This window comes from Ictalurus punctatus, chromosome 12, assembly GCF_001660625.3.
Source record: "Ictalurus punctatus breed USDA103 chromosome 12, Coco_2.0, whole genome shotgun sequence".
NCBI lineage: Eukaryota > Metazoa > Chordata > Actinopteri > Siluriformes > Ictaluridae > Ictalurus > Ictalurus punctatus.
The window spans coordinates 15,893,711-15,917,172 of record NC_030427.2 but is presented as its reverse complement, the minus strand read 5'-3'; the positions used below and the strand labels follow the sequence as shown (position 1 = coordinate 15,917,172).

The 23,462-nt window shown below is 40.2% G+C and overlaps 4 protein-coding genes across 8 annotated transcripts; 1 reads left to right on the top strand and 3 right to left on the bottom strand.

Annotated features, from left to right (window-relative positions):
- Positions 1-112: 112 nt before the first annotated feature.
- Positions 113-1,192, top strand: anapc11 (APC11 anaphase promoting complex subunit 11 homolog (yeast)). Of its 2 annotated transcripts, NM_001201002.1 has the most exon segments (4): positions 199-230; positions 564-704; positions 891-1,032; positions 1,147-1,192. In NM_001201002.1, coding segments are annotated over 3 exon segments (267 nt in total). In that variant the 5' UTR covers positions 199-230; positions 564-595; the 3' UTR covers positions 1,163-1,192.
- Positions 1,193-1,647: 455 nt separating this feature from the next.
- LOC108272632 (mapk-regulated corepressor-interacting protein 1) lies at positions 1,648-4,708 on the bottom strand. 4 transcript variants are annotated; one of them, XM_053684068.1, is made up of 5 exons: positions 4,599-4,708; positions 3,804-4,098; positions 3,418-3,531; positions 3,195-3,299; positions 1,648-2,334 (listed from the first exon to the last, which is right to left on the bottom strand). In XM_053684068.1, exons 2-5 carry the CDS (start codon positions 3,904-3,906, stop codon positions 2,270-2,272), a joined length of 387 nt encoding a protein of 128 aa, XP_053540043.1. In that variant the 5' UTR covers positions 3,907-4,098; positions 4,599-4,708; the 3' UTR covers positions 1,648-2,269. The 4 variants fall into 4 exon arrangements, with proteins under 4 accessions (XP_053540043.1, XP_047015046.1, XP_017336640.1 ...); XM_047159090.2 differs by having other exon boundaries at positions 3,804-4,437; positions 4,599-4,678; XM_017481151.3 differs by having other exon boundaries at positions 3,418-3,528; positions 3,804-4,437; positions 4,599-4,677.
- Positions 4,709-4,939: 231 nt separating this feature from the next.
- On the bottom strand, positions 4,940-7,335 carry ppp1r27b (protein phosphatase 1, regulatory subunit 27b). The gene is made up of 3 exons (XM_017481149.3): positions 6,985-7,335; positions 5,742-5,892; positions 4,940-5,639 (listed from the first exon to the last, which is right to left on the bottom strand). Exons 1-3 carry the CDS (start codon positions 7,214-7,216, stop codon positions 5,519-5,521), a joined length of 504 nt encoding a protein of 167 aa, XP_017336638.1. The 5' UTR covers positions 7,217-7,335; the 3' UTR covers positions 4,940-5,518.
- Positions 7,336-9,513: 2,178 nt separating this feature from the next.
- p4hb (prolyl 4-hydroxylase, beta polypeptide) lies at positions 9,514-22,500 on the bottom strand. The gene is made up of 11 exons (XM_017481148.3): positions 22,189-22,500; positions 18,965-19,171; positions 16,341-16,474; positions 15,829-15,966; positions 14,043-14,147; positions 13,606-13,731; positions 13,310-13,510; positions 13,054-13,174; positions 12,759-12,940; positions 11,448-11,561; positions 9,514-10,726 (listed from the first exon to the last, which is right to left on the bottom strand). The coding sequence occupies exons 1-11, from the start codon at positions 22,328-22,330 to the stop codon at positions 10,664-10,666; spliced, it is 1,533 nt and encodes a 510-aa protein (XP_017336637.1). The 5' UTR covers positions 22,331-22,500; the 3' UTR covers positions 9,514-10,663.
- Positions 22,501-23,462: the final 962 nt, after the last annotated feature.

Below are 23,462 nucleotides of genomic sequence, written 5' to 3'. Positions count from 1 at the left end.
TTAACTCTAAATAATAAATTACTGATAATAAATAAAGAGGCACAAACAGATACATTATTTTAAAGCGATCTTTCTAATTAAATTCATTTAATTCTATTTTTTTCGCACTTCCTCCCGTACGCTAGAGGGCGACGTGGAGACAGAGGTTTAATACAGAAAGCGCCGAGTGAAATGTGCGGAAACTCAAAATGGAGAATAGAAGGGAATCAGCGCTTTAGTTCTACAGATCGGTATTTATCTTAAATCTCTTATATTATAGGCATATCTTTAAAAAATTAAATAAATAAACCATCTCTAAGATTTTAGCAATCTAACTCAATATAAAAAAACGCAGTCTTGCAGTTTGCCTATTATTTGCTGTTCTCTTGTTCCATCCTAATAATGTCATCTGCATGTTTGATATTTTCTTTAAAAAATGTATTTAAGGTCAAGATTTAATTGGTGCTTTTTCTGTCAGTTAAAATATTTAAAATATCTATTTTTTATGCTTCATATATCTAAAATGTTTCTTCTTCCTATTTCTGAGACCTACTTTTATTGATCCGTTTTCTTCTGTGTTTTAGGTAATGTTTGTATTTTGGGATATTTGAAGCAGATGAAGGTGAAGATAAAGCAGTGGCATGGTGTAGCCTCATGGCTCTGGGTGGCCAATGATGAAAACTGTGGCATCTGCAGAGCTCCGTTCAACGGCTGCTGTCCTGACTGTAGGTCACTTCTTTTTTTATTGAATTTGTTTTGGAATAAATGATTCCAATTTCACTTCACCAGAATCATATAAACACCATGCATGCACGCTGTGAAGTATTAAAACAGTGGCTGTATGTATGTATATGTGTGCATGTGCATGCACCTGCACCTGTATCTGATGTTCCTTTGGGGCCCGTGTGCAGGTAAAGTCCCTGGAGACGACTGCCCGCTGGTGTGGGGTCAGTGCTCACACTGCTTCCACATGCACTGCATCCTGAAGTGGCTGAACTCGCAGCAGGTGCAGCAGCAGTGCCCCATGTGCCGGCAGGAGTGGAAGTTTAAAGAGTGAGGATCTTGCCGTCAGGCTTGTTTTACATTTTAACTAACGTGCACTCGCTGTTTTGAAATGCAGAAGAACCTCAGAGTAACTAACAGCTGTTCCTTTTTGTTTTTACTCAGGGGAGAGACAACATGAGGTGATGGAATAAACCATTACGATGCCCAATCACTGCTTTGTTTTACTCTTTATTTACACAGACAATAAACAAATACTGTATACTTCTGCCTCAATGTGTACACAAACATGTCATTTAATAATCCAATCTAATTTACTAACTAATATAATATATTTATAGTATTGCACCATTTCCAAGCTAGTCTTCATCAATAATGTCTGCTAAATTATCCAGCCAGCTCAGCATGCTGTTTCTGTTCCTCATCGTCATCCAGTGATAATTTGCTTGAAAGCTCTCAGGTTTATTCAGTGATGAACACATAATTTGAGTAGCGGACATGATTGGTCCAAAGATGTGGAGATTTTTAAAAATTTTATTTTGTGACATCACAAATATTGCTGGTATAGCCCTGCCCCCGAGTCAGTTTTTTAATACAAAGTATGAAAATACATAGAACCCTTGAGGAAATGTTATTTAAAGTTCATAACAGATTCAAAGACAATCGTCCCTTAATATAATAGGTTTATTTTGGAGAAACATTGAGGTCAATAAATCCGACGGGGCTACAACTGGAGAGAACAGATTGTTTTAAGAAGGTGCAAAAATGGGTATCTGCTGATTTACTCTCAAAAACCATTAAACTAAACAGGAAGTGTGTTACTCAGGTTGCATTGGGCAAAATAAAAAGCTAAACATAATAAAAGTAGACTCCCGTCATGTAACAATAATACATATATAATAATAATATTTCAGTGCTGAAGGATTGGACAGTAAAACATCGACTCGATGCTGGAAACAGAACGATGTTGTGATTGACACCTGTGTTTTTGAGGTTTGACACACCCACTTTTTTAGCATCGAACAGCTCAGTGTAGGATAAAATCAGGTCTGAATCGGCACGCCGGCTCTGATCAGATCCGATCATATGTGAGGAAGTACTGACCCCGGAGCAGGGGGAACGTTTACTGTACAGGAAATAAAGCGCAGGACGAACGCAGTGCCTCTAAAACTCACCTCAGTACATTACGTGCAGAAGAGCAGAGGAAATGAGGACACGCTTTGTATTTAAAGTCTGTTTAAATAAAATAAAAGAGAAACAGCTTTGTGGAGACGTGATGGTGTTGTCCTTAAGACTTTTTGGAGTCTTGCGCGTTCCTCCGTCGCACGCTGTTCAAATCCACCGGCGTGAAGGCTGCAGGACGGAAACAGAGGAAGCTTCAGCGTGCAGAACAACAAGCAAAATAAATGTAGAACAAATCGTTAGAAATGATCAAAAAGATGTTTCCAAGCAATCAGACGTCCTTTAGCCCTCTTTGGATGGGATTACTTTCTCTCTTTTCTCTCCTTTTACTATTTTATTTCTAATTTTTCATTTTTTTTGTTTTCTGCTTTTTTCTTTTTACATTTTAATCATTTGTACTCTTTCTCTTCTATATTTTTTTCTTGCGATTTCCTCTTTTTGTGTTTCATTTGGTTTTTCTTCTCTCTCTTTTCTTGCCTCACACAACAGATATTTTCTCTTTTCTATCCTTTATAATAATTATTACAGAATTTCGCTGAGTTTTTTTTTTTAACTGTCACGGCCACAAATGCTTGATTTTGCTACAGTTTTTTTCTTCTTCCAAAATTTGCGATGCAAGTGTGCTTTTTTTTTTTTGCAGAAAACTACTTGAATTGGCGAAATCGCAAGTGCACAAAATAGTTTAGCAGTCTTTCACAGTGATGTTTCTTGCTAAATGAGACATTTTAATTGTACTCATGTTCGACGCACGTGAATCGATGAGGGCTTTGGCTGAATATGAGTTGTGATGACATCACGTGACGTGTCTTGGCCCAAATGTGCGGTAATTTACAAACATTGCAAGCTCCTCCGAATATTGCAGTTTCCTTTTTTGCGTTAATTTCAAACTGAAATGACGTCTTTAGAATTCAAATATAAGTCACATTTTTAAATGTTTAAGTGAAAATGATCATTATTTCTGGGACAATATATCGTCCAACAACAGTAGTTATCGTGACAGGGCTAGGTGTGAGTGGAGTGTGTGGACGTACAGCTCAGGCTGGGGTTCGGTGTTCTCTCCACGTACTTCTGAGGTCCCTTGTTGCTGTTTTCAGTTCCCTGAAAGGACTGCATCTCCCTCATCACACACTGCCAGGCTGCAAACACACACACGTTACACATTACACTTTGATCAAACCTCTCTCCACACACACATTTGTATCAAATTAATACATTACAACAAAAACTCATTAAGTAGAAGAAGTAGTTCCTGACTGTAGTGGATGAAGCGGACGTTCTCCTCGTGCGCTAGCGTGAGGAACTCGTCAGTGTTGGATGGAGAACACACTCCAGACACCTGCTTGTAGTTCTGCACCATACTTAAACCTGCTGAAGATGACTTAAATGTTAAGTAATTACACCTTTATTCTAGAAGTTAATTTACAGTTGTCTATAGCACGCATTTCAGATATTAAATTAATATCTTGGGCGTTTTTTCTCAACGAAATTCGATTGTTTTTATATATATAAATATTACAAAGTGATAAGTTTTAGGCATGATCTCTGTCTCAGTTCTGAAGGTCTCTAGTTTGTGTCATGATGTACCGGAACCAAATTGTTTTGTGTTCTTGGTATGTGTTGTTTTGAGCATTCCTAATCACCCCGCCTTTCGTCCTCGCTCGCTCTCTCGGTTCTTCTTCTTCTCTTATTATCTGGTAGACCAGACGTCTTGTAGTTCTTATGGCACTCGAACCTACAATACATGTTTTGATTTTATCTGTGACCTGTTCCAATTGACATTTATCATTCTTTATCAATATTTCTGTGTGTATTTATACTATGCTTTCTGTATCATTAAACTAAGAGGCTTTCACTAAACAATGGTGTTGGTTTGACTTCTTCCTGGGCCCAGGCGAGAGGAAATCAGCCAGTGCAGGGTCCAAATTCTGGTTCTGACTGGAATCGAACAAAGAACTGAACATGAATATAACTATACCTCTGCACAGCTGCAGTGAGTTAGCTAAGATTAATTCGTTAATAAATTAAACTACGCTACAATCGTTTATTATTGTAACATGCAACGTTTACGACCATGTTTTATGTATTTATCGCTTTTTTATCGTTATATTTCATTATAAATTCTTATCCTATCCGCATTCCGACAAACCCCGCCTCCTTTGCTGGGATTGCGCAAAAATATCTACCTCCTGTACCAGGATAGGTTAGTTATACCTGTACTGCGCGTGAACCAAGAACTCTTAGCCAATCGTAGCACAGACAGGAAACGGGACTTTTCTAAATACGGATGGAGAAAAAAAATGTAAATTAAGGCACGGCTCTAAAATTGCTAGCGACTTAGCAAATTCTGCAGATGTTGTTAGCTAACCACGAAAACAACCAGGTTTTAAAAGTTTAAAAAACACGAATTCTGAGTGATATGTTATTGGTGCACCTACCGTGTGTGGATTTTGAATAAATAAATAAAAGCAATCTGCAACGTTTTAATGAAATGTTGCGCTTAAAAATCCGCCAAGCGAGGTCCGGTGTATTAGCAAAACAATGACCGGATCCCAAAATGGCGGACTTTTGCCCGTGTAGTTCACTAGATAGGGTTCATATTGTTTTGCTTAGTACCCTATACAGTGCACTTGGCTAGTGAATGTGATTCTATTTTGGATTTAACCAATGCAGCTAAAACGGGGTGTGACGAAGACTGTATCCATTACACTATCTTGCTTATGCTATGTTTTTATGTGCTCTGGATCTCGTTGTTTATTTAAAAATTAAAAGAAAAGAATCAAGTAGAATGATTTAGTTTAATAGTAAAAAAAATATTTTATTTTATAAAATATTTTAATTGAAAAATGAGGTATAAAAATATAAAACAGCATTCTGCTCGTGCAAAGTAGGAATAAAAATAAGGATTGTGCAGTTAACAACAACAACAATAATAATACAGATTACAAAAGAGTATCAAATCACACAGCAAGACAACTAACCCAAACATAAAGCAAAACTGTTTCAAATAGAACCCATTTTTATCACATTGGCCCCCTGTAAGGCCTGAGGGGGTGCAAACTTTTGCACAGAGCTATAATTTATGTCTACAGACTACAGGATAAAACACTAATATTAAAACCTTCAGTGGTTATAAATGCATCTCTCTGCAGTCACTGCCTCTTTCGAGGTTCCACATCTCTGTGCCGCTTAAGTTCCTCTGCTGTTCTTCTACACACTCAGACCTGAACTGAGGTCAATAAGGTCTTATTCACGAGAAGAGCTACACGTAGCAGCGGCTGTACTCTGGCTCTTACTCCATCACCATCAGGCGGAGGAGAAGATCAAGCTGATTCGATGCACCAGACGTGCTGCAGGTTCAGTCTCCTCCGACACCGAACATCTCAACCAGCTCTTTGCAGTCTGGGTCAATTAGGTCAGCGGGTTTTTCTCCACACTCGTTCTCGGCCTCGGGGTCGGCACCGAGAGAGAGCAGGAACCTAAACACCACACGATTATGAAATAAAAAATAAGAATTTGTATCAAATATTTCAAATCTTACACAAAATACAAGTAAATACAGTCAACTTATGGATGCTTACTTGGCAATGTGCGGAAATCCATCGCTGCAGGCCATGTGGAGCGGCGTCCAGCTGTCCTCATCTCTCTGCATGATGTCGGCGCCATATTTCACCAGCAGCTTCACACACTCCAGGTTCCCTGAGAGCACGGCCTCGTGGATGGCTGCCATGCCTGGTGATGACCAGAGCAATCACAGGTTAAATGTTCGGCTCAGACAAAGTCAATTATCAGAGCAATTAAGAGTTAAGTTTGGGGATTATGGCAGCAGAGGCAGACTTTGTTGCGTCTGATAAACGGGCTCGTTGCATGGTGAGGGACAGTGAGGAAGGTTAGAGATGTGTTGAAATGGATTATAAGCATATGGATTGTATTTGAGGAGTTAAGGCTTTAAATCAGTGGTCACCAACCCTCTTCCTTGAGATCTACCTTTCTCCAGGTTTCATCTCCAACCAAGATCTAACACCTATTTTAGTTGATCAAGAACTTCTTAATGCGATGATTAGATGGTGAAGTTTTAGGCATGATCTCTGTCTCAGTTCTGAAGGTCTCTAGTTTGTGTCACGATGTACTGGAACCAAATTGTTTTGTGTTCTTGGTATGTGTTGTTTTGAGCATTCCTAATCACCCTGCCTTTCGTCCTCGCTCTCTTTCGGTTCTTCTTCTTCTCTTATTATCTGGTAGACTAGACGTCTTGTAGTTCTTATGTCACTCGAACCTACAATAGATGTTTTGATTTTATCTGTGACCTGTTCCAATTGACATTTATCATATTTTATCAATATTTCTGTGTGTATTTATACTATGCTTTCTGTATCATTAACCTAAGAAGCTTTCACTAAACAATGGTGTTGGTTTGACTTCTTCCTGGGCCCAGGTGAGAGAAAATCAGCCAGTGCAGGGTCCAAATTCTGGTTCTGACTGGTATCAAACAAAGAACTTAACAGACGGTCAAATGGGAACGATTATGGTTGGAGCTAAAGTCTTCAGTAAGGTAGATCTCCAGGAACAGGGTTGGTGACCACTGCATTAGAATAATTACTCGTGATCACCACTCCACCAAGTCATCCATCTCGTAATAAATCAGCTTATTCATAAAGACCAATCACCAGCACTACTACCAGTGAGCGAAACCTCCTTATGATGTTCGCTTGCGCCACGATTACATCATATCGTTCGTATGCTGAGATAGAATTCTGACGGAATTTGGATTTAATCTTTACATCTACATAAATTAACATCAAAAAGCATCATCAAAAGTCTTACCAGATGGATACATAGTGTCCAGGGTCACCCTCCTGGTCCGAATAAAGCGTCCGATCCTCTCCAACTCTCCTTGACGAATGTAATCCTGGAAGACCACGTCATTGGGGAAGTGGACGTTCCGGACTGGTTTTACCGACTTGCGGGTAGGAAAGCAGGCCCCTGGACTCCCGGGTTTGGTGTTGCAGCCTTCATAATTCACGCTCTGGGTCACTGGGCAATGGTAGTACTTCATTATGTTCTTGAGGAAAGTTTGTTATGTAGGATGTCCTCAATATCCCTCTTGGACTAGGCTTCGGATTGTCTTGTCGTCTGATTCGAGACCTCTCGCTCTGTGGTGTCTCGGTCGTTGGTTACAGCTCTTTATATCCTCGCCCACACTATTTTTGGTGCCATCACCTCACAGCTCGAGTGACTTAATTGGAAGCTGAGTGGCTTTTTGACCCTACTGATTGATGGGAACTGAAACTTCAGCTTGTTTTCTCTGAGATTCTCTCTCTCTCTCACACACACACACTCCTGCCAGCTCATAGCTTGTGGTCACGTACTCCACAAGTAGCCAGTATACTTCTAGTAAACAGCTGTAAAGATGGTTTATAGATAAAGCAAACTGGCAGACATGATTATACTTTTGGAAATAGCCTTGATGGTCAACAAAATAATATCAGTTTACCATCATGAAGGTTATTTTGGGTGAAAATGACGGTGCAGCCCACATTTAATTTTTTGGATTACAGTGGCATGCAAAAGTTTGGGCAGCCCTGGTCAAAATTTCTGTTGCTGTGAATAGTGAGTAGAAGATGAAGTGATTTCCAAAAGGCATAAATTTAAAGATGAAACATTCTTTTCCACATTTGAAGCAAGATTAGTGTATTTGTTTTGTACAATTTTATAATAATAATAAAAAAATAATAATAATAATAAAAAAAAACTAAGGAGCACCATGTAAATATTTGGGTACACCAAGAGATTTGAGCTCTCAAATAACTTTTACCAAGGTCTCACACCTTAATTATCCTGTAAGAGCTATGGCTTGTTCACAATCATCATTAAGAAAGGCTAAGGGATGCAAAGTTCAAAGCTTTATAAACACTCTATGACCCCTCAAACCTTTACCCAACAACCAGCACTCTGAGAAATTAAATAATTGATGTCCACAGGAGAAAGCTATAAGAAGACAGCAAAGTGTTCTCCAGTTAGCTGTTTCCTCAGTTCCTAATGTAATTAAGAAATGGCAGTTAAAAGGAATGGTAGAGGTCAAGTTGAGTTCTGGAAGACCAAGAAAACCTTCAGAGAGAACTGCTCATAGGATTACTAGAGGGCAAATCAAACCCCCCTTTGACTGTAGAAGACTCTGGAATGGTGATGCAGTATTCTACTGTGCAGTGACACCTGCACAAATATGACCTTTATGGAGGAGTCTTCAGAAGAAAACCTTTCCTATATCCTCATCACAAAATTCTGTGTCAGAAGTGTGCAAATGAACATCTAAACAAGCATGCATTTTGAAAACAAGTCCTGTAGCTTGTTGAAATTAAATAGATCTTTTTGGCCAGTGAGCAAAAGGTATGTTTAGAGAAAAAAGGGCACAGAATTTCATGAAAACACCTTTCCAACAGTTAAGCACGGGGTGGATCGATCATGGAGCCAGTGGCACGGGGAACATTTCACTGTTAGAAGAATGGATTCAATTAGATACCAGCAAATTCTGGAAGCAAACATCACATGGTCTGTAAAAAAAGCTGAAGGTGAAAAAGGATGGTTTGTACAACAGGATGATGATCCTAAACACACCTCAAAATCCACAATGGACTACCTCAAGAGGTGCAAGCTGAAGGTGTTGGCATGATCCTCATAGTCCCCTGACCCAAACATCGAAAATCTGTGGATAGACCTCAGAAGAGCAGTGCATGCGAGACGACCCAAGAATCTCACAGAACTAGAAGCCTTTTGCAAGGCAGAATGGCTGAAAATCCCCCAAACAAGAATCAAGACTCTTCGTTGGCTACAAAAAGCACTTACAAACTGTGATATTTGCCAAAGGAGTGGTTACCATCGACTGACCATGCAGGGTGCCCAAACTTTTGCTTCAGGTCCCTTTCCTTTTTTGTTATTTTGAAACAGTAAAAGATGGAAATAAAGAAATATTGCTTAAAATATTATAGTGTCATTTTCAACTTTATTCCGTTTAGAAATCTGGTCATCTTTTACTTGCTTAGGTATCCAGTTACAGAAATTTTGACCAGGGTGCCCAAACTTTTGCATGCCACTGTATTTGCATGAGCTCATCATTGATATAACTTCTAAAAGCACTAGATTCAAATATGGTGAAGTTTCCCAATTACTCCAATCATATACAGGCCCAGGGAAGGAGACATGGCCACTGAGCATCAGTCCTAGTGATAGAGGAGTGAATATTCCATCTCAGTCCTAGTAATGGAGTTGTGGCCTCCCACTTCTCACTATTCTTTGGGGGGGGGGGGATTTTACACCAAAACAAACAAACAAACAAACAAACACCACCAACACAACTTTGTCACCATTTTGTTGTTTATTTGGCCACCAGTTTATTTTGCCACCAGTTTATTTTTCCACATTTATTTCTCCTTTTTAAGTGTGATGGAATGCTTTGTTTCTCTCAACTCGTTCATTCCTCTTTCGCTCTTTACTCCTTACAATAATAATAATAATAATAATAATAATAATAAAAAAATTACCATTACACAAGTCCCTCCCTGTATAAACCCAAATCCTTCCCCACTTAACATCAACCCTCTGAACAACAGCAACAAATAGTTTGGGGATAAAACGGCACATTACAGCCCCGACCCTGGGACGCATAACAGAATGGACTGGGTTTACGAACACGTTCCCCCACGCTTCGCTGTTATCCTGTTAGTTACACACCACCCCTTCGTTTACCTAAGTGATAGAGAGAAGACAGAGCGACAGATGGAATATTTCTGAAATTGTGTTCAGTAACTGAGATGAAATCTCTGCTGGCGTGAAGAACAATTTAGTACAGAACACCCCCCCCCCTCGCAGACTGGGAGGGTCACTGGACCCTCGAGCGCTGATACATACACAAATAAAAACTGGAAAAATAGAATTAAATACAACAAATAGATAAGTTTTATATCGTTTAAAAAAAAAAAATCAGTAGCTACATAATGGTTATGGAGGAGGGGGAAGAAAGAATGCACACAAGAAAAAAGGAAAGAGAAGCTTGGTCTCAGCTACATCTGTATTTGAATTAAGTGAGAATGTACTGTTTTTTTTTTGTTTGCTTTATCGCCCCAATGCCCTGAGTTAGATCTGTCCATCCCAGCCACCAAACTCTTATTAAACTTCCAAATTAAAAAAAGGTCCTAATACTGACCCTTGTGGATCGCCAGAGAGGCAGAACCTTCAAGATTCTACTTAACAGACAGGAGAAAAGAGCTTTAATGCCAACACAAGGTTCAACAGTTGGGTCTCCGATCAGAGAAATGGGCTACCCCCCCCGAAACGGTGTTATTTCTTCTTCAAGGTCATCGGTCACGGTGTACAAAGTTTATACATGATTGTTTAGGAGACATCTGAGGGTTCCTGGGACAGGGAGGGCTTGGAGTAGTGGAAGTGGTGGTTGGTGAAGGGGTTCGTCTCTCCTCTCGCTTGCTCGCACCCTCTCTCTCTCCTGTCCTTATAACTCATCGTGTCCCTCTGCGTCTGAGTCGACGTCCTCTGTATCCTCAAGATCCAAATCCTGCATGAAGACAACAATTATTCGGTCACAATCCCACGGCTTTACCACAGCATTATTAACTGCCAACTCCCCAAAGCTTCCAGAGTATTCCTGCATCAGTCTTGTCACCAGGTTTCTGAGCTCATCCTCAGTTCTCAGCCAAACACGGATGACGATGGTGTAATGCACTGGAATTAGACTTCCTAGAGAGAGAGTGCCTACCCTGAGTCAGAATAGAGCTCCAGGTCCAAAACTAAGTTGAGTGAGTCATTAGGATGGGTCATAAAAGGTTCAAGCAAATTCTCGTCCAGGATATAACCTGGAAACGACTTGTCTGAGGCACAGGTTCCCATTCCTCATCCTGGAGAACACCCTGTCCTGCACATTTTAATGTTCTCCCTTCTTGACCACACCCACTCCAACTCAGGAAGGACTGTTAATTAGCTGATTAGTTGAAGCAGAGCAGAGAAAACACAAAAATGTGCAGGAGAGAAGTTCTTCAGGACCAGGGGTGGAAATGTGCACTTTAAGGAAATATATAACCATGGTACCATTTTCTCTTTGACAAGATTGACAAAATTGTTTGCCAACATGCTGGGAATACCTACAAGGGCTGATTTAAGCAGAAGGTATGGGTCTTGAGCTAGAAAATTTGATTGAACAACCATTGATGACCTTTAGAGACACAATAATTGTTTGATATGATTTGGAAATGTTGGACAAAATCCCTGATGGTACTCACATCAACCTCTTCATCTTCGCCGTCTTCTCCTGCTGGTGCTCCACCATCCTTTCCTCCACTCTCCAGGAACTTTGTAAAGCCCTCCAACGTTCTCTCGCCGCTGTAATCAATGATCTAAGACAGATAAATAGTACAACTTTGTTCTTGTGACCTCAAACAAGCCAGGACCTCAGGACTGGACTCGCATCTCAAGGTGGGACATTAACCTCCAGCTAGCAGACATTAGCCTGCTTGGAATGAAAATTTGGATATGGGGCATCCAAAACTGATCGTTTTGGCTTATCAGAACGTCAAAACAACAACAATGCATGTTGTTATAACTGACCAGACTTATCAGCCTCAAGAAGTCCAGGTTTGATTTTAACTGCTGACCAACCAGCACATAAGGTCTTGATTTAGAACCTAGGATATAATATAGTATCCAAAAATGCACCCTACAACCTGCTGCCAAAGGCCATTATCATTTAAATCCTTGTTTGGAACATCCATGTTCTGCTGGGGTTTAAAAAAAAATTATTTGGGAACAGGATCTAATAAGGATGAATCAAGCCATTTATAATCTTAGGCATGGCAGTAAACAAGGGTTTTCACAACATGGGGCAGAGACACATGGGTAAACACCCACTGCACCCAATCAACAAAGAACCACAGAGAAATGGATTAGAGGTGGGCTAACCCAGCAGGAACTTGCATCAACTGCCCTGTCCAGTCAAAACCAGCAGGGCTGGTTTTGACTGGATTTCCTTGGCACACGACACAACGGGTGCTAAGACCTCCCAAACTGTAAACAAGTGTTTCTAAATGAGGAAAGCAATGATGGGGGCGGGGGGGAATCCAGTTTACTCTTGGGTATGGTTCTGATCCTAAACCGAGACACATTTATTTAACCAGGGATTGCAGTTAAAATTAGTAGAATACACCCAGTGGAGTTGGTTATTAATAAACCTGTCATCTCAAGCTGGCAGAATGCCCTATCCTGCTATCAATTACTCCTGAAGGCAATTACCAGCAAGCCAAGACTTTATTTAATTTTTAATTTCCTTATTTTGTAGCCATGATACACACACATTGCTCAAGAATAAGACAGCATATGTTTGGTGTACTGCAAGAGATAAAACTGGGCCTCTTTGTAAAGTAGTGCTTGACCCCGATGATTGTTGGTGGTGGTGGTGACAATTGTCTGTTTATTACCTTTCTTTTAAATCTACGTTCAGCATACTTCCATATCCATTTATAACCCTTCAGACTATTGTATAAGAGCCATGGTACTCATATATATAAAAAATTAAAGAGTGACTGTTTAAGCCCTACCTTGCGATCATCTCCTGCAGGGAAAAACTTTAGCGTGGGGAAGCTGTGGACTTTAACAGTCTCAATCTCGTTGGCCGTGGAGTCCATCTTAGCCACCACAATGTCTGCATGGTCCTTGTATTTCTCTCCCAGCTGATCCCAGATCGGAGCCAGCTGTTTGCAGTGACCACACCAAGGAGCATCTGATATGCAAATAAACACAAGATCAGGACGGGGTGAGAGGGAAAAGGGTGCGAAAAAAAAAAAGAAAAAAAAAAGGAACCGCTGTTGGTACTGATTTATAAAATGTGCTTACAGAATTCAACAAAGACATTCTTGGAAGCATCAAAGACGACTTCCTCAAAGTTCTTGCCCACCAGGATCTTGACTGGGTTCTTGTCCCAGTCCTCAGGAATGTCCTGGCTCATAAGGTGAGGCTGTAGACAAAGACATGAGAGTTATACAACCAAAGAAAAATATGATCATGAAGAATGACCTCCAGGAATAAAAACCAATCATATAACCGAAGAGACTTCAGAGTCTCTTGTCATGAGTTTAAAGACGACGCACACCTTGAGCTTGCCCTCTGTGAACGCTGTGCAGAAGGTGATGATGTTCTCGGCTGTGATCTCTGAAGACTCGGGTTTGTATTTGGTCATCTCGTCCTCCAGGGTGATGAGGCGCAGGGCAGGGCACTCTTCCTTCTTCAGGCCAAAGAACTCCAGGATGCGCTGGTTATCCTCCACCACGCTGTCGATGAAGATGAAGAGGATCTGCAATTATAGCATAACACAAAAACATCATCAATAAGCTACACGCATGTAAAAGAATTTTTTAAAAACCTTTAACAGTTAACGTTTTTACACACCTTGCCCTTGAAGCCCTCGGCTGCTTTCTTAAAATGATCCAGCTTCTCCTGGAAGTCTTTGCTTGCTTTGGGCACGAACAGCAGAATGTGGGACTTGATATCTCCTCCGAAGATTTTGGGGGCCGTCTGAGTGTTACGGGGGAATAAATAAACAGGAAGATAAATGGAAAAAACAAAACAAAAACAAAAAAACACTTTAAAAGGGTGCACAAACCAATTTCACTCTTAACTCACACGTTTAGCATGTGCTGATCAAATGCAATTATTGAAAAAAATATCCAAATGACTGATTACTTTCTGCAGAGACTGTCCATGGGTGAATTACATAAACTAATGATAATAGCTGACTCCACACACTAGTGGATGTAGTGGATCAAGACCAGGTCATCCACTCCACATGTAGTGGATCAAGACCAGGTCCTGCTCAGAGCACTTACCTGCTCGGTGAACTCGATGACCAGTGGGAGCTGATTGGACTTGATGAAGCTCAGGAGGTTCTCTTTGCTGAGCTCACCATCAAACGTGTTACGGCCTTCGTCAAACTGAAACACACGAACGGCAAGACAGGTTACGTTTATTTTTACACAACAAGAGAATTTACTGATGTTGAGGTGCCAATACTTATGAGATCTGCATCGGTCAGTAACAGTGAACGAGGCGTGGCCGCTGAGTGTTTATCAGCCGCTTTAATGTTTCCACTATTAGCAGCATCTAAACCTCATCTCACACTAGAACCAGGGATTTAAAAATCAAACCTTATCCAGTTTGCATAACTGTATCATTCGACTCGGATAAACTCTGTCCTTATCCAACATATTTGAATGATATTTAAATGTCAGTTATGTGGGGTATTTTCTAAACTATAAAGGTCTGATATCTACACAATAAAATGGCAATATCATCTCGGAGCCGTTTAATTACGCTCAGCTAATGTGTGATGTTATTGTACGTACTGGACTTGCATAAAACAGGCAGGTGTTACACAATCCTCCTAAGCTGCTAATGGTTTGCCCCGAAACTTCACTTCCCTCAATATAACGCACATCAATCGAAGCACTGTGACGAGGTGACAAACACCAAATCCAGACGTCTACTGTGGACGATTTCCGAGAACAGAAATGGATCGCTGACTAATTAAATTCTACTGTTGCATAACCTTAGAATCATCAGCCCAAAATAAGTGGGAGATCAAATTAAAAAGGTATTACATAATCCGGAAAATAAAAACCACCAAGAAAAAACCCCTGGAAGGAAGGATGGGTGACATGATAAACTAACTGTAATATTATACTGAGGATGAGCAGTCAGTCAACAGGTGCAAAATAATCAGAGAGCCACACACAGCCAAAAGCAGGCAGAAAGCTGGGGGTGGGATCGGCAGCCAGGGTTTATTTTAGCATGTGTATGTTGTAGACAGAGGGCAGTGGGTCCGATTTCCTGTCTACGATGGAGACGTGCTTGAAATGCTGACACCCCATATGTGATGTAACGTGTTTGTAATGTATAGCGATTTACATTCTGAGTCAAATGGTCAGTGAAGGAGGTGTGGCTTCTATAACCATCAGTCCCAGTGAAGGAGGTGTGACCGATGTTCCAGTCAGTCCTAGGGCAAAAAGCATGGCCTGTATGCACACGTGTGTGTGTGTGTGTGTGTGTGTGTGTGTGTGTCAGTTCCAGTGAAGGAAGCAGTATCGGTAAAAGGCGTGACTTATTTACCAGTCACTCCTAAGAAAAGAGAGTGTGTGTGGTCAGTCAACCAGTCAGTCTTAGGAAGAGAGGTGTGGCTTCTACAATTGTCAGTTTCAGTGAAGGGGGCGTGGTCTACATTCCCTTCAGTACTAGGAAAAGAATAGTGGCCTATGTATCCGTCAATCATAGAAAATGAGGCATGGCCTATAGTATGCTACGCTCTACAGTTAGCTATGCTCTTATTTAACACGTACAACATTTACACTAAACCTTTTTAGGAGAACAGTCTAGGAATCTTTCTATCGGCCAGTAAGGATGTATAAACTGGGCGGTGAACAGGATGGAACTTTGACAATATTACTGCAACACTTAAATAGGTCTTAAATAGAGAAAAAAATTAACCTCTGTTTTAATGCATAGCAACTGCTCAGGGAGAAAACAGTCCCAGATTAAAGGCAGGGAAATTCTCTCTCTTTTTTTTTTTTTTTTTTTTTTTTTTTTTTTTAAAAAACACATAGGAAACATTTTAAACACCTTCTTAAAAAGCACAACACCGTCCTTCGTGACCTCGAACTTTGAGAACACAGCATCGTCAGAGGTGATACCGAAGGGAATGTCATCGATGGCCTCGGCTGCTTTGATGAAGGCCTTGGCACCATCAGACTCCACATCCTGTGCGCGCACACACACACGAACACACAGTCATCATTCACAGGTAACACACATCACATTTACCCACCTTTATTATATAAACACAGCTGTTTAAACACTGTGCAATAATCAGGAGAAGGAGTGGAAGCAAACACAATGCTAATAATTTGAGAATTTTATTGTTTAATTGAAAACATTTGTTAAAAAACAGTATTTTATTAGCAAACTTGAATGTCTTACAAAGTATTTGTTTGAGTGACTTAAACGGAACTGAACAGCAAGGAAATAAAACCAGACACTCAAAGCAGCAAGGTTAAAATTGGTCAAATTCTGTAGATTATCATGTTATCAGCTCTGTGTTCGCCTGCCGGAGACCGTTTTTAAACTCCACCGACCTTGAAGAAGCCAATGACTGCGACCTCGTTGTCGGCAATGAGTGACTCTGCTTGCGTGACCTCGCTGAGCTTGGCGGCGGCTGGTCCCGTCTTCTTCTTTAACCAGTTCACAATGTCATCAGCCTGACGACCAGCTACACACACACAGAGATATCACATAACCAAACAGACCTTTATGAATATAAACTACCAACATGAAACGGTACATCCCCAAGTGTTTCATTCCTTTCACACCACATTTTTGTACCAACTATTACAATTTATAGCATTTGCACTTACATTATTAGCAACTACAAACAGTTGTTACCTCACCAGCCTCTCTTTTTATTCTGGAGACTCCTTCCATATCAAGCCCCTATGAATGAGCTGTAACTATAGAAATGATAATCTATTAGAGCAAGCGAATTAATATTACCCTGTCAGAGTTCGCGTTCATATGAATTAACAATCGGCTCATATACAGCGGTGGATTATTTACTTCATGTTTCGCTTTTTTTTTCTTTAATTGCGACTAGAGCGCGCCTTATTCGGATTTGGAGATTTGAACATTCTTGGTTTTGCAAGAAAGGCTTGTGAAAGAAAAGCTCTATTGCTGCAATAATTCAAATGATAAACTGGAATAAACCAGTTTTGTTCCCATCTTGGCTGCATAGATACCAAGCAAAATAACTGTGCTAATTACCTAACCTAAGCCTGTAAATAAAACTTGGTCAAACTACTGAAACTAAGATACTAGGCCTGTTCGCTCAGGGTGGAGTCGCCACTTAAAGCAAAACAGGACGACAGAACGAGCTGAGAGTACAAGACTGGTGGTGACTGCTGGTGTAACTGCAGCGTGGGTCATTAAACTAGCGTCAAATCAACACTGAGTCAGCAAAACTCAGACTCAAGCAAATACAGCCGATATTTTTTATTTTTTTAAACTTTGCTCAAAATTAGGCTGACAACAGGTCTGAAATGGTCCCTAATCTCTGGTCCCTGCATCGGGCACTGTTACGGGGAATAGAAATCTCACCACCACACAAATATCAACTTTAAGGACAAACCCACGGATAACGAAGTAACCGAGCTGACAACACCCGACAGGTGGCCGTAGAAATGGCTTCACAAAACGACTAATCGCATCTGTAAAAATGTTGCCATAGTAACAGAGCGCGCTTCATTTAATAATCTTTTAGTCGTGGCTGAACCTAACTAAAAAGTTTCCTCATACTTGTGTGCATATTTTGATAAGCACCAAACAAAGCGTGCTCAGAGCACATTCAGCCACGCCCACAAAAGTCCATAAAAGGCAAAGAGCTGAAAATGACAAAATGGTGACTAAACGGTGAAAGCTTGCCTCCTAAATGCACTGTGAGCTAAATCTTCATATAGCATGCAGCAACTTGCATCTACTGTTAATAAATGAGCAAAAACATGAGTAAGCAAGTAAATAAATAAACAGCTAGCTAAATAAACGGTCACGTGATTTAAATTACGCATTTTTGCATGCACTTGTTAGTATCTAAGCCAACCGAATAGAGGTTAGGTGATACAGTGAGCTCATAAATAATGCCACTCTCGGATTGTCTGCTCCAGCTCAAAGACAAAAAAAAAAAAAAAAAAAAAAAAGTTCAGGGGAAACTATAAGGTAATATAAATGTGTTTATATTACAACACTGTGTCTAACTGAGTAATCCTAGCCTGCCAGAGCGTATGCTGAGGATCGTGCTGCACGTTCTGAGCATAGTCTAAGCTAGAGATGGAGAGTTCCTCAGGATCCAGTTACACGTAGCAAAACCCCAGAGCAATGTGAGGTTCAGCACGCACAGCTGCTCCGAGGAGGAATCTCCCCGACTGTGGAGGAGGAGGGGTGTCTCTGACACACATACAAGCTAAAGACATATTCACTGCCACTCTGACTGCTGAGCTCACCTCATACATGCGATGATTGGTCAGAAGGTGTTGATTAATTCTCTATAACAGCAGCTCTGACAGTAGCACAGGTTTATATCAATGCTCTCATTCGAACGTGTTATCGTTCCTATAACAGCTCATTCACAGGAACTTGTACTGGGGACGCTCTGCTTTATAAACGGATAAAAAAAAAAAAAAAGCCATGTGCAATCGTTGATATGACATCTAACATTTATGGAAGGAGTCTCCAGTGTCAGTTTAAACACTTCAGGACAGAAGAATTCTTTGAGATTTCTCAGTAAAATGCCAAACTGCTTTTTCTTTTATTATTAACTTCAAGAGAGGAAGAAAGAGATGCTGGTGAGAGAACGACTGTTTATAGCTTCTATAATGCAAGTGAGAACAGGAACCGACTTGTTTCATGAGCATTAATGTAACTAAAATAGGGGTTTTAAAAAGATAAAGCATGTCATTGTTTAATAAATGAAAAATTGTAAGTTGCTGTGGTATCAAAGAAATAAACTACTGTGTAATAATAACTACCTTTAATTTACATGTATGTGCCCCCTTATACTTGCTTTGGAAAACCAATATAATGGCCACCAAATCAATACACTTAAATTACACCATTATTAAATGGGCTTTTACAGTCTAGAAGATAGTTAATGATTTTTTAATATATATATATTTATTAAAAAAAAAAAAAAGAATAGTTTCAAGCCACTCACCTGTGTACTCTTTGGGAGTGGTCTTCTCTCCACCCTTGAAGAATTTGATGGTTGGGTAACCGCGCACCCCGAACTCCTGCGCCAGCTCCGTCTCCTCTGTGGCATCCACTTTGGCCAGGCGGATGTCCGAACCCTCACCTTTGAGAATTCCTGCTGCTTTGGCATATTCGGGGGCGAGAGCCTTGCAGTGACCGCACCATGGTGCATCTGTAACCATCACCATACGAACAAGATGGTAAGGATTTGATAAATTCACTGTTTTTTGGCAAAGTCTGTTTTAGAGTGTGTGATTTCAGCGGTCTTAAGATTATTACTGTAAGAGATCCTAATAAAATGTTGACAATACAGGTGATACAATAAAGAGCCTCGAACGATAGACCTGCGATTAAAGGAAATGGCTACATTGTGCTTACGGCATCAAATGGCATGAAATAAACAATCTCTATGCAATGATCTTGAGGTAAATAAGGATATTTTCTGTCCATTTGCACATTTCATTTACGGTTCTCCGATTTGTAGCCGTCCCATGAGCTTCTCACACTGACTGAATTATTCGCTGTCGGCCATCTTTGGTCAGTGTCGCATTAAATTGTACATTTATTCAAAGACATATGATCTCAACTCACTCACAACCAAATAACTCTTACCATGTGCTATCAGAAGTTGTGAGGGGGGGCATATTATTTATGCCAAAAAATATTACGTAGCAGGTGGAATAAACACAAAGCCATTTATTTATGTTTTGAGGTTTTGTGCAAAACAAATGGAGGGGGGAAAGTCTGTTTTTAATATTTAATAGTCAAATAGCAAACATAATTGTATAGTTATGGTATGCTGTGCAGTAAATTACATGAATATGGGAGTGATAAATTTACAGATGTTATACAAAGATTTTCATCTCTTGCTCTGTAGAAAATACTGATTATGCCCAGCTTGTCTGCATGAAGGACATCCACAAAGGTGTAATCAAGTTTAATATCAGATCAGACTTGACCTCATGACAGCTCTTATACATGAAAGTAAAGTGGCTGTTTTGTATAGATTTGCATAACCAAGTTGATTTGAAAAGAGTAGATTCGTTTGTGCTCATAAAATCAAGGCCAGATTAGAGTTATATCATCAGTGCAACTGCTATTATTCAATTAACTAAGTGATGTGCATACTTACTGTCTAGACTAGCTTAGTACGTGATAATTAGTATGGTTTCTGGTTTATTTTTGAGAAATTCCATTGCAATAACGTGCAGTAAGTGGAATTAATATTATGCATGATTGAAGTTGTAGACGGCATATCCTGAAGGGATCCGAGGATGCCTTTATTAACTTAATTCCCCTGCATTACTCATCATTGCCTTGTTGTATGATGCAAGTCCAAAGTTCATGACTTTAAACTTCGTGCTGATGTACACGTCGACCTAAGCACTTTTGGAGGAGGCACTTCTCTCCTCCCATACAGCACGGGTTAACCCTCCCCTGCTCTCTATGTGCGCCAAAAAAACCTCGTGGAGCTCTCTGACTGGGTAAAAAAGTCCAACCAGGAGAAAAAAAAAGAAAGAAAAAAAGCCTCCCCCCCCCTCCCCCACCTCATACCCGTATTCCTTACAAATCCCGCCCTCTCCTCTATGATCGGCTTTTCTCCAGAGTACCCGCGTTACTATTGGTCGTCTGCTCTTTCAACCGTGTTCTATGGTTGCTACGATAAATGGAATGATTGCGTTTTACACTGTCCAGTCAGGCGTTCGAAGGCAATACAATGAGCCAATCGGAGCGCAGGAATCACCAAGACTGGCCAATCAAAATGCGGGGAGGTGGGACATCCCGAATACGGATAAGGAAAAAAAAAAAAAAGTTTCGTGAACTGCCAATGAAGTACACAAAATCCAAAATGGAGACACGGAGACTCATAACTTTGGTTACAAAAAATAACCGGGAAGTTCGTTTTTTTTTTTTGGTTGGCAACTGTACCACAACACGTTTTACACGTCTTTAATACATTCTAAAGTGTTTATATATCTAAATATGACAGCCAAGTTTCACGTCAAACGTATTGTGAGAGTGAAAATGGCTACTGAGAAAGAAAAAAAAAATGCCAAGAAAACATTAAACCCCCAAACAGCTCGGTGTTCATCATTTGTGGCTTCGAAGAACACAACTGAGATAAACTTACCAATAAACAACCTAAACTACTGACTCAATGAAGCTGCACAGTTCATAGTCTGAGCTAAACTTTTAAGGCCCCCTGGATTTCCTTTAATAATAATAATAATAATAATAATAAATGTGAATCTAAAATGTGTAAAAGATGATAACGCAAGCGTCCTGACCAAGACTTTCTCAGACTGATTTTGAAACTCATAGTGAGAATGAGAAATAAAGATGTATCTCTCTCTCACACACGGAATGTGATGTGCATTAGTGAGTGCAGTGTAGTGTTTTGGGTCTTAATCAAACACAACAGTCATACTTTAACAAAGTTTTCTTGATTTCCATACTCTGGTAATACGTTTTGACTTCCATTTTAACAATGCTGCTTTATCTGAGAACCTCTTGAACAAGAACCGAAATCTAATTGAACACCAAACAAAACCAAAAGAGGAACAGAATTACAGTCAGGTATGCATTTGATGTTCTTCCATTTTTATGTACTATTAAGTAAGAATTAATTGAATAAGTAATCCATTTTAAGCAAACTGTAAAAGAAACCATTTAAAAGAGAACAATAGTATTTCAGTCAGTTATGCACTTCAGTTCTTCCTCATTTTTCACCACCAAACACCTACAGCAGCACTTGAGCGCTATTACAAAGCGACAATAACACCATTAGAGTCAGTTGTGCATTTAATTGCTATTTCTATGAAACGGCTGTGTTGATGAGCATTTTTGTCAATTATTATTAAGTGCAAATTTGGTATTAAGTGAAGTAGGCGTGTCTGGCTGAAACTGAAGCCTCTCCATGGATTTAAAGGCCATCGAAGTGATTCAATGGCCTTTATATCCATTTGCACAAAATGCACGCGCTCTATGTGCACACAATATACACCTGAGCAGGTGAATAAAGTCATAATGTCAGGTAGAGATAGCTATGCAGCTGATGCACGCGCATCATCACTGATGTGTCCGCTCAACTTCCGTGTTGTTAAAATGACGGAGAGCAGTAACATATTTGTCACGCGAGCCCTTAAGAAAAAAAGAAGAAGAAATAGAATAAGGATGTGAAACACTCACAGAACTCGACCAGGATGTTGGGGTGAGCTGCCAGCGCCTCGTCGAAGTTACTCTTGGTGAGCACTAGCACGTCCTCCTCCTCGGTGATTTGAGCTGCGGCCGCGACCACGAGCGCGAGCAGGACCACCGACTTCATCATCATGAGCTCCTTGTTAGGTAGGCTACGTCTAAGAGTTTCAACCTCTCTCTGATCTCACAGCTTCTGAGCTTTAGTTCTGGTGTTCGTATGTTGCTGCTACGAGGGCTAGAGAACTCCTGCAGTACTAACGTGGCAGCGCGCGCAGGAAACCGGTAGAAGGGTCAAAGTAGTGTTGCGCATGCGCATTTATCAGCTCACACGCCGTTCGTGTTGAATTGTGAGTGGACCAGCAGCCACGCGACACCCGGAAGTGAATGGAGCTGTGCCCTTATTGCGGGTTGCCATGGTTACTATAACGCCGCGCGGATGACGTCACTGCTTAGCTATGAGTCAGTTGAACTGGCAGCAGATGGGCCTATAATAATAATAATAATAATAATAATAATAATAATAATAATAATAACAACAACAATAATAGAATGTACAGTGCCAATTAAAAAAAAAGAGAAATAAAGAAACAAAATGTAGGCAAAATAAAACAGTGAAATAGTAAACATCATCCATCCATCCATTTTCTGTACCACTTATCCTTGCTGGGTCACGGGGAGCCTGGAGCCTATCCCAGGGGGCATGGGGCACAGGCAGGGGACACCCTGGACGAGGTGCCAATCCATTGCAGGGCACAATCACACACACACTCGCACACTATGGATACTTTTGGACAAGCCAGTCAGCCTATAATGCATGTCTTTGGATCTGGGGAGGAAACCGGAGTACCCAAAGGAAACCTCCAAAGCACATGCAAACTCTGTACACAAGGTCACGGCGGGAATCGAATCCTCAATCCTGGAGGTGAGGCAACCGCCCTAACCACTAAGCCACTGTGTCCCCCCATGAACAATAATAATATTAATCATCATCATCATCATCATCATCATCATCATCATCTTTATTTATATTGCACATTTCACATTAAATGTAATAAATAAAAGTGACTAATAATAAATAAAAGAGCTAAATAAAATAGTGAATAATAATGCAATAAATAATAGCAGATAGAAAGACGAAAATGAAAAAACTAAAAGAAAAAAGGAAAAAAACATATAATATATAATTAAAAATAGAATAAATGTACAATAATTTAAATCTTTATTTAAAATAATATGTGCCTGTAAAAGTAATGCAAATAATAAAA